At 46.5% G+C, this 10,803-nt stretch overlaps 1 protein-coding gene across 5 annotated transcripts in view; it reads left to right on the plus strand.

The window, feature by feature from the left end:
• FAM234A (family with sequence similarity 234 member A) overlaps positions 1-10,718 on the plus strand; it is a 54,509-nt gene extending 43,791 nt beyond the window's left edge. For 4 of the 5 annotated variants that reach the window (XM_006036755.1, XM_006036757.1, XM_006036756.3 and 1 more), the window contains 7 exons: positions 4,500-4,632; positions 5,527-5,665; positions 7,267-7,407; positions 8,179-8,257; positions 8,966-9,118; positions 10,065-10,167; positions 10,324-10,718. In XM_006036755.1, the coding sequence (XP_006036817.1) occupies positions 4,500-4,632; positions 5,527-5,665; positions 7,267-7,407; positions 8,179-8,257; positions 8,966-9,118; positions 10,065-10,167; positions 10,324-10,535 (960 nt within the window). In that variant the 3' untranslated portion in view covers positions 10,536-10,718. The remainder of the gene's footprint in view (positions 1-4,499; positions 4,633-5,526; positions 5,666-7,266; positions 7,408-8,178; positions 8,258-8,965; positions 9,119-10,064; positions 10,168-10,323) is intronic. The other variant, XM_025193097.1, reaches the window with a different exon arrangement.
• Positions 10,719-10,803: the final 85 nt, after the last annotated feature.

A 10,803-nucleotide genomic window follows, 5' to 3' on the forward strand; every position in this document is an offset into this window, starting at 1 on the left:
CCCTCTTCTCAGCACTGCCACCGCCCACCCCGAACGTAGCCCCGGCCCAACCCCCCACACTGGGGAGAGCCTGGCACCACCCCTGACCCCACCCTGCAGCAGCAGCAGCCTGACCTCGCCCCATGCAGATCTGGGGGCATGTCCCCCCATGCCCTCCCAGGGTGCACATAGCAGTAGGAGCTGCCCCACTCTCCACTTGTGGCTCCATCCCAGTTGTGCGGGGCCTGCCACTGTGGCCTTGATCTGCCCCCCCATGCCCCTTTCCTCACACAGACTTATCAGCCAGACCTGGCTACTTTACATGCTGCCAGGCTGTGCTCCTAGCTGCCTACATGCTGCGCTGTGACTGCACATGCACGGAGCATTTATTGGCCTCTTTATCAGCCACATCAACCAAAAAAAAGGTGATTGCCGATACTATCACTTTTCCTTATATTGGTGCCATTCTCATATGGAACTGATGTATCAGTGCACCTTTAGTAAGTAGTAGTGTTACTGTATGTGAATAGTTATTCCACAGTGGGTCCTGACCAATGGTCCATCTAGCCCAGTACCTTCTTTCTGACAGTGGCAAGTAGTAAATGCTTTAGAGAGAGAGTTTATACGAACACGGCATGTATAGAGTGATCCGTCCTGTTATGGCCTCCCTGGTACCAACCATCATTGGTTTAACAATGTCAGAAGATATATCCCTGACTTTAATTTAATAGCGCCCAATGGACCTGTCTTCCATGAATTTGGCTAATCCTTTTTTGAACTTGGTTATACTATCTGCCTCTTTAATCAAGTAAGACTAAGCTGTGATATCGTTCAGGGAGTTTTTGTTTTATATCTTATTTTAATATTCTACCTGCTTTTATTAGTTTTCTCTCTTATTGTAAGCTGCCCTGAGCCATCGTTGGAAAGAGCACTGTGTAATAAAAGTGATTCCTCTGGTTTATTTTAAACTTGCCTATTAATAATGCTTATTTCAGTGGGTGCCCCCTAGTTCTTGTGTTCTGGGACTTGGTGAATTACAGTTTCCTATCCACTTTATCCATACTTTTTATGATTTTATAGATTTCTATCACGTCCTCCCCTCAGCCCTCTCCTTTTCAAACTGGCAAGTCCCAGCCTTTTTTAATCTGTCCTGTACAGCAGCTACTTCATACCCCTGACCATCTTAGTTGCCTCTGTACTTTATCTGCTTCCCGTTTATTCTTTTAAGATGTGGAGAACAGAATTGAACTTGGTATTCAAGATGTGGATGCACTATGGATTTACACAGTGGCATAACAATGTTTTCAATTCCCTTCCATTCTTAATGATTTCCAACATTTTATTGTCTTTCTTGGATCCTGCTGCACATCATGCCAACATGTTTAGAGAGCTATCTACAGTGACTCCAGGGTCCTTTTCCTGAGTCATAATGGCTAGTTTGGAGCCCAGATTTGTGTATGTAACAATGATATACATAATAATAATGATACGTTTAAGGTGGGGGGGTTGTATATAGACAAACCTTAAGCCACTCTAAAAGACTAAGCAATGTGAAGAAACCCCATAACCTCAAGGTTTCGAGTAGCCCTTGTTTTCACTGTTTGAGGTATCACTGTTATCAGGGTCATCAGAAATTCCACCGTCTCTAACTCCTACATCCTCTCTATTTTTCTTCCTTCTCACTTGTTTCCCTTGCTAATTGCCTTATTTTTATATTGCAGTTTGTATCTCAAGGAGCCAAGAAATAGCTGAACACAAGCCATATGTGCAAAGCCTTGTCAGTGGCTTTAGAGTTTCTTTATTCTGTTTAATTTTCCAGCCATCACAGTGTGAAGCCCTCCTTACTCCTCCTCCTGTCCCTCTACTGAGGGACTTGGTTTAGCTTCTGCCAGCTTTTAAACAAAAGGGCATTGATATTTAAGAGATGTCCTTCTGCATTAGGTGGACGGTAGCTCATGTTGTGGGTGGCTCGCATTAAGTTTCTGCAGCTTAGAAAAAAACAGTTTCTTTGGAAGGGTGGTGCAGTATTTCTGTGAACTGGCTGTACTACTGCTGAACTTTTCAGAGTTAAATGCTTCTGATCAGCAGCAAGGATGTTGCCTATATTTTGGCTTTCTCTAGAGGGTCAGCAGCTGTAGGCTGTGGGAGAGGAAACCTGTGTGTTGTGTGTGTCAGGGGCTGTTTTCCTTACAGCCCTGTGGGGTGCTGGTGTTTGGAAGACCACACTTGGTGAGATCTTGGAAATAAACACAGAGGTGCAAAGCAGTCATTAGAGCATAGCTTGTTCTCACCTCATGTAGTTCTTATGTGTATTAAACTACAGTGAAGGGCAGGTCAAATTCACGAGCCATATTTCCAACTCAGCCTATAAATGTCACTGGCTGCTGTTGTCTTTGGGAATTGATTCAGTACCAGAGTTTAATGGCTTAACTCAGTACCAGAGTTTAATGGCTTCAGAAATTACCAGGAAAATGCAGCTCTCTATAAGGGATAACTAATGACAGGGCAAAATCTGTATCCTTCTCCACATGGGGGGAACTGTCAAGTTTGTTGTTCTCTCCCTGGACCTTGAGCTGGGTTGGTAGTGGAAGTGAGTAGTCAGGAGTTCTTATGTTGTCCATCTGCAAAAATGATGTTCTTACGTGTACTCTCTGTGCAGCCCTTACCATCAGTTACCACTCCCAAATATATTTCGTCTTTAGATGCCATCCCTCTAACTTTTCCATCACATGCAGTCTTGCCTGCTGGCTCTGCTAGATCTGATTTTTGCCCAGTCATATGACTGAGCTTGGTTTTGGTCCCTTTGTGTTGTTTTCAGGCCAAAGAATTTCTGGAATGTTGGGCTGGAATAGAAAGCTTACATTTAAAAATGTATCTGTGGTCAGAGGTTTCCTAGGTTAGTGAATTAGAGTCCCACTGCTGACTTCAGTAGGCATAGGGCTGGGTTCTTAATTTGAGTTAGCACTGCTGCTTTCTGTTTAGAGCCTTAAAGGGAGCTTGGTTTCATACTCTCTTGGCATGCTGGTATTGGATTTATGTTTGCTGAAGTGCTGTCATTCTTGTCTGTGATTCATAGTGTCTGAGGTTCAGGTACCATCCCAGGCTTTGTGGGCATTTATACACGTGCTCCCAGGAGGATGTGGGCCGGGGGAGAGGGCTCTTTAATTAGAGCAGGTCCAAGAGCCACTCTAAATCGCCCAGAGTGTCATGTGCATCAGTGTTTCTGTACTGAAAAATGGCAGCAGAGGTGTTTTAACTAAAGCTCCTTGAGTGAGCTTTAGTTAAAGCATCCCCACCACCTTTTTTCAGCACAGAAACGCTGATACAAGTGACACTGGAGTCTGGGATGCTAACACATGATGCTGGAGTCTGCTGAAGTGCAGTAATTACCACGTTCCAGCAGACTTGATTAATTGAGTTTGCTCCAATGTGCTGTAATTAGAGTGCATTGGAGCAGCCTCAATGCCTACGTATAAGTAGATACCCTGTGTTCATGACTTTGTCATATAGACCAGTGGGAGCCAACCTTTTTGGCAGGCATGCCACAAATTAGCCTTCCACACTTCCCAGGTGCCACACTGATCCCTTTCCCCTACCCAGTCCACAGCTCTGCTTTCTGCTCCCTGCCCTGTGCACCCTGCTCCATCTGCTACTCTGCTCTCTACTTCCTGCTTTGTGCCTCCTGTCCAATTTGCTGCATTGTTTTATACTTCCTGTTTCATCTGCTGCTGTGCTGCTTGTTCCTTCCCCAGACTGGCATACAGAGAGGCTGCACATGCCACATGTGGCACCTGTGCTACAGGTTGGCCCTGCCTGGTGTAGAACATTTAAGTGCCTCTTGCTCCTCTTTCTGGAGGCTGTTCCAAATGGAAGCTAAAGATTTGCTGGTATTGGAAGAGGACAGGACAGGAAGAGTAAAGGGAAAATGCAGTGTCCTCACCAGCAATTCAACGTGTCACAATAAAGCGGTAGGAGGCAGCATGTCTGCTGTGTTTGCATAGCCATTTACGTCACTGCTCACAAGTTAACTCATGATTTGAGATAGATGAGTATGACACACGTTATCTAAAGCCTAAATCTCATGTTATCCAACACAGTGGGAGAAATGCACAAAGCAATAGTTACACACAGTCACTAATGCTACTGTCAGTAGAGCTGAACCTGCTATCACACCATTTCAGAAAGTGAAAACTCGGGCTTATAGGCTGGATCCTCAATAATGGTAGGGACTCCTAGTGGCTGGATGAGTATGTTGGGAATTATTTAGAAACATCTTAAGTTAAACATGTGCTAACTAGTGTGAAATGTCTTCCAGTTTGTGGATGAAGCTGTTTAAAGATAAGGGAGGCTCGAAGAGGGTATGTTCCCAGACTCATAAGCTGTCCATAATGACCCACTGAACCATGTAAAGCTGTCACCCTCTCAGGTTTGGGATGAGTTTGCATTTGTGTAGCAGCAGCAGTAGCACACTGACCTGCATTTCTGTTGCCTGTTTCCTCTTATTTTATTTTTCTCTGTAGATTAAAATCTACATCCATTCAGGAAAAAATGGCAATCAGGTCGGCTTCCCTGCACAACTGGGTTTGGGCAGAAAGGCAGTTTATCTAATGTACGCTACAAAAGCTGGCTCCAACTACCTTCTCTTCCATACAGGTAAGGCTTGTTACTGGCTGCATTCTACAGACAACCACACACATGGTACTGAGCAGTCCTTTTGGAAGGGTATTTGCTGAAATATAACTGACTTGAAAGTTTAGCTTCAAGTTTATAAAACAGCCATTTGAGCTTCACAGGCAAAGGGAGCCCTGTTGCTGAAAATAAGACTGATTATGAACTTGGTGAACTCTCCTTGACATGTAGGCAGTGTGTGTGAAGTAAGCTGGTTTGTGCTTTCCAAAGATTGACACATGATTTCTGAGGAGAGGAGGTGGTTTAGAACAAAGGTATCAAACTCACCCAAGGGTCCTGGCCACACCCATGGAGCTGCATTTGGGCAGCAGTGTTGGTCCAGACCAGGCAGCAGCATGGGTCTAGAGGCATGTGGCTGCATGCAGCCACATTCATGCAGCGTAGAACCAGGTGGCTTATGCCTATGAGGAGCCAGGGGCATGTGACAGTGTATTGCTCTGGCCAGGCAGCAGCACACAACTAAGGCTGTTCAGCATTGTGAACCATGTTCGGTCAGATCTTCATACTGCTGCACAGCCCTGGCTCCTTGCATGCCTCCAGCTCATATTGCATAAACACAGCTCTGTGCAGCTACATGACCCTGGAACTGTGTGCTTCTGTATACCCCTGGCGCTGCCAACCAGCCAGAGCTCTGTGCCACCAAGCAGCAGCACACATTCATGTGGCTATGCAACCCCGGCTCCATTCATGCTGTTCTCCCATGGCGTGGAGCTGTCTGGGCATGCAGCAATGTGGAGCTGAGGAGCAGTGCAATTTTGGTAGCCCACCGGTCTACTGGTGGGCCAGGTGCAGTGGTTCTGTGGGTTGGACAAAAGCCAAAGTAATTTTCCATTTTCATTCTGTTCTCTCTCTGCACAGTAAATTCTCTCTATGGCTACTCCTTGAAGGATCTCTACAGTATGGCAACTGGAATGGAACCTAAATTAGTCAGCCTTAAGCAAGATCCTCAATGGGAGAAGAAGATTGAGAGCAGCTCACATCACATTTCCCTTCTCAGGTAGCAGCAAGACAGCTCTCTTGTCTTGTGATTGAATTGGAGGGCTCAAAGTCTGTTTAAATTGCTAGCAGGAGATGGGGGGGCCGGCGTTGTTTGTCAGAGAATTCTTTCCAGTGTTGTTTCTGACTTGCCCAAGAGCCTGTCTGTGTACCACAGTGAGGAGGAGGCAGAAGGCATTGTCTCACTGAGAGACAGCAAGGTGAAAGGGATATAATTGTGTAAGCTTGCGTAGGGGAAAGTGTAAAGACCAGAAAAGACCTGGGAGCTAGAGGGGAGAGGCCTGAATTTGAGAGAGAAGTCAAACCTAAGCAGAAAATACTCCTATCCATGAGATATCTGTCAGGCTGTGGCATTGCCTAGCAAGGGAAAAAGTGGAAGCCCCAAACAACAGGGACTTCTATACCTAGGCAAGACAAAGCCTTGTGAAATTCCCTGCTCATCCCATTCCTGTGCACTGGCCCAGAGATATGGACTGGGCAGTGTAATGTATTCTCCATTTCTGATTTCTGTGGTTTTTACCAAGTTTCAGGCTTGGGATACTCCAGTTCAAATTTGCTTAAACCAGGGATCAGCAAACATTTAAGTAGGGTGGGATGCCACTATCACCCAGTTGCCAATTCCTCCGGCCCCCTGTCACTGCAGGCTGGATGTAGCCCGTGGGCTGTAGGTTGCCAACCCCTGATTTAAGACTAAAATTAGTTGATACAAGTGAGATACTGCCCACAAGACACAATTTATTGCTGTCAGCAAACTGCATTGTGGCTGTTCCTGTCTCTGCAAGCCTTCAAAATCCAGACCTTTGCCAATTGAACCAGCCTTCAGATCCACAGCTTTTTAAACTCTTGTGCCAACATATGTGTGCTCATTCCTCAGCAGGCTCATTTTCAGTTCGCTATACAGATGTCCACTTCTGTACACTCACACTAAAATACACTTAACTCTCAGGCCTCAGCTACACTTAGATAAATTACTTATGGATAACTGTAATGACAGTCATGTGATTTGGACTTGAATAAAGCATGAGTTCAGAGTTAAGGTTGTGTGTTTGAGTGCACAAGTAGATTGGGAGGAGCTGACTGGGTGTGTAGTGCTTCAGGGAACAAGTTAAATTTTCCCTAATGTAGTTCTTGTCAGACCTTCTTTTGACAAGACCTGAACTTCTAAGTAGTAACAAAAAGCTTTCATGGAGGGTTGAGAAGGGAGCACTTCCAGATTATAATGATCCATCGGAGAGAAACAAAGGGGGCAAACCAAACATTCTCTGCTCTAACAGTCACCTGCACTGGACAGAAACCAAAGGTTTTTTGTTGTTTGTGTGCAAGGGAAGGTTTCATTTGCTTTCAGCCAACCTTTTGTAATGTGACATGATGAGCTGCTGTCTGTGGAAAGAGAGTTTCTAGTTGCATAAAGAAAGTGGGCAACCAGCAGCCTGTGCTTCCCAAACATCAGATTCAGCAGAGCCTGACATTTCCTCATATAGCCTTAGTTCTTTCTGGCTGGGATGAGAGCCTTTGATTCCTCCATGGTGCACAGCAAAAGTAAATTGTCATTCTCCATTTGGAAAGTTCAATTGTTTTTTGCCATGTCCCCTCCTTGTGTAGCTCTGGAGACATTCGTTACATGGTGAAGCTTCCCAGGAGATCAGGGGAGGATATCTTGGTTGTGAAGTCAGATATGGCTGAGCTGCTCAGTGGACAAAATCTTGAATCCCTATGGACTCTCAACACATCTCATATTCTGAGGTAATGCTTGCTGCTGTAGGAGTGAGATGGAGTTGTTCCAAGAGTTTGCCCATAACACCCGACATAATAGTGAAACACAAAGCCTCTCTTATGTGAAGTTCACATTTCATCTATGAACGTGTCACATGTCCTCTGTTTGCAAAGTTGGTTACCACAAAAAGGAAGAGCTTGAAGCTCTGCAGTGTTTCTAGAGAGCATGGAAAGCTTATCCTTCTCCTGCAGCCCGGCATGCAGCATGCCAGAGGAGGTGCTGTGGTACTTCTAGAAGTCATGGCATTGGCTGTGTTCCTTCTCCCTTTCAGGTCTCCATTTGTTCTGTTCCCAGACTCACCAGACTGCTGTCTCCATGGCTCTGTCATAAAATGCCATGCTTCAATTCATGGCTGTTCCATGTGGAGGGAATCTGGCCTGTTCCCCAGGGTGTGCCATGGAGGGGGGTGGTCATACCTCATCTTCCCTGACCACTGTTATTGGCTACATGACCTTCCCTTATTATACAAGTACTTTCCCTCCTAAGGTCACAGCTCCCACAAGAGAGGAGTAGAATGCAAGTGCAGCTTTGGCAGCTTAAGGAGCAAAGGGTCTGGCCCAGATGGTAATGTGGAATGTTGAAGGCAGCAGTCTGAGCCAGGGAGGCAGTAATGAGGTCTCTCACTGCAGCAACTGCTGTGAGAGCACAGACAGATAAAAAAGGACGCACTAAGTTTGACACTCAGATCCCCAGCTTACTTGGTACAGTGTCTCAATGCCCTTTTTCTGTCTTTCTTGCAGCAAGCCTGTGCTTGGTTACTATAAACCTGATGTTCTTGACATTATCCTTGAGAGTACAGTTGGACCCAACAGGAAAAAGGTTTGAAAGCTCTTTGATTTTCCCTTCTCTGCTCCCTTGCTGACTACAGTCTGGGTTTGGCTGAGTATAAGGAGTCAGAGCTGCAGCCAGTGGAGGGAAGCTGTTTCTCTTGGTAGGTGTTGATGGCCTGGGGTGAGAATGCGTATCCAGACAATTTTAAGGCTTTCCCAGCAGATTCCGTAAGGTAATCCAGGCTGTTTTGTTTTCTCTCCATCAAGTTTCTGAGCTAGTTGTCAGGTGAATTTAAAAACCATGTGATTCCTCTGAAATAGCCTGTAAAATGTGGCTTTGCATTGACTTGGTTCACACATACCTTGGGACTTCCAGAGGCACCTTGTACATTTTATGGCTGTGTCCTGTGGGTATACCTTGTAAATATCAACTGGAAAGGCAGCAAAAGCACAGGAAGAGAGAGACTTCAAAGGGACCAGACTGCCAAGGGCAGTCAGGGGACCCAGGCCAGAGCAGGAGGAGCTAGACCTCAGGTTCAGAATGGCAGGCATGCCATCCTACTGTTAAAGTCTGGGTTCCTCTGGTCTCTCAAATCCTGCCTGGGACCCCTTTTTCCACATAGCCAGGTGTGTTGTATGCACAGGAAGGCATAGAGCTGGGCAGGGCTATTTCACCTCTCTTCTCACAAGTTTACAGATTCCTGGAGCTGTTAATGCTCTGTGTACTCCAGAATAATCTCTGTCTTTTCTCTGCCAGATTATGATTGTTGAGAGTGGTTCTGGAGCAGTTCAGTGGGAGCTGGAGCTGAATTCAAGAGCAGGAAGTCCCAGGCCAGCCACCCTCCCTACTGCAAATCATCGTTCCACCTTCTTCTTCTGGGGGGAGTACCAGGCAGAGGCCAATGAGATGGTGAGGGCGGGCAAGCAGTGATAGCATTTACCTACAACCAGAAGTTACAAAATCCCCAGTCTCTTATTTTCAAATCTGCTCTTCGCACATTCTAAGGCCTGTGGTGGAAGTACTCTGTCATGTGCATACATGGAGGGACACATCCCTCCAGTCTTTTCTGCCAGAGAGATTGCCACTAATTCAGGGCTTTGCTCATGCTCAGACCCTGTGGTGCATCAATGGGTTCCCTGTCTGAATATGTGCCAACCTATGAGAAAATAGTCTGTGCTGGAGCTGCCAGTGCAGAATTTGATTTGACTATTCACTGTAGAACTTGTTCTGAGGATGTGGAGTCTCTTAGGTGATCAGTCAAGTTCGAACTGTCCCTCACTGTCTTGGAGCAATCTCTCTGCCACTGAACAACACCCTCAGTAGAAAAAAGTAACTAGCACAGCAGAACAAGTGGGGCAAAAAGGGCTGTGCCCATATCAGACCTGCACTGAATGAGGTGTGCCTGATGCAGGCAGGCACTCTAGGTGTGTCCCCCATAACCATCCCAGTCCATACATCTTTTCAGATCTCCCCTCTGTAACAGCTATGTGTTCCCTGCACATGGGAGAACCAGCTTGGAGAAGTCAGGAACTGTACAATAAACAAATTGTAACTGGATGGCTACACAGCAATAAATCAATTTGAGCCCTGGTTTTGATGGCACTAGAGTTCAACTGAGTTAGATAGGTAGTGACCCCAGTCATATCCAGTGTCATTGGTACCAGGGCTGGAACTGATTTACTGCTATGAGCACACTCCCTCCCCATTGGACTCCTGGCACGAACTAGCAGGGATGAGCCAAATCTGGTGTGTTTCCTGGCTGCCAGGACAGCATTTCAGGAGAATGGAAGCAGGGTTGCATACAAGTGGGTGAGACTGAAGTGCTCTATCACAGACCGTCTTCTGTTTGTTGCAGCGATCCCGAGTGCCCTTCCAGAACCTGTATCTGTTTCATCCCTCTTACCCTAACGCCCTCTTGGAGCTGGCCAACAGCACAGAGCAGATAGTTGTCTTTGACGGTAAGTGTGGCTTTTCAAGAAGCCAAGCTCCCCCAGCTATTTGGCCCTTTACTCTTATAGAGCTTTAGAGTTGGCTCTGAAACTGGGTGTGGAGGCAGAGCTCTGACAGTCGCTCCCTGCCCATCCAAGGAGCTGTGCCTCTGTTCTCTGTTCCAGCTGTGCTGTTTGAGCGGAGCCGGCATGCCTGCTACGTGCTGCTGACAGGCCCTCAGAGCAGTGAGGAGCCAGGCGTGGTGTCTGTCATGAAACGGAAACTGAAAGAGGACATCAATGACAGTAAGGTGATGTGGCTAGGCCAGGTGTCAGGAGACAGCGAGCAGTACATCAAGGACCGCCTCTACAGGATGCGCTTCCAGAGCCAAATCTGAACTCACTGAAATGGACCCAGGAGAGGCTGCCCCAGCACAGTCTCTTCTGAGCCACCTGTCATTTGCAACAGTGGACTCGATAAACCCAGAACGTAGATTCAAATAAAGCCACCATTCTTGATCCACAAGCTAAAGTGTGGCTGGCCAGAAAACAGTGGCAGCAAAAAAATCTGGGCATCTAAACACATATGAGTGGCTGCCAGCACAGCCAACCTCTGAGTCAGTGGGGCTACAGTCCTTAGTTGTCACTTCAGGAAAACAGGGCTCT

The sequence above is a fragment of the Alligator sinensis genome, unplaced genomic scaffold, assembly GCF_000455745.1.
Source record: "Alligator sinensis unplaced genomic scaffold, ASM45574v1 scaffold167_1, whole genome shotgun sequence".
Classification (NCBI taxonomy): domain Eukaryota; kingdom Metazoa; phylum Chordata; order Crocodylia; family Alligatoridae; genus Alligator; species Alligator sinensis.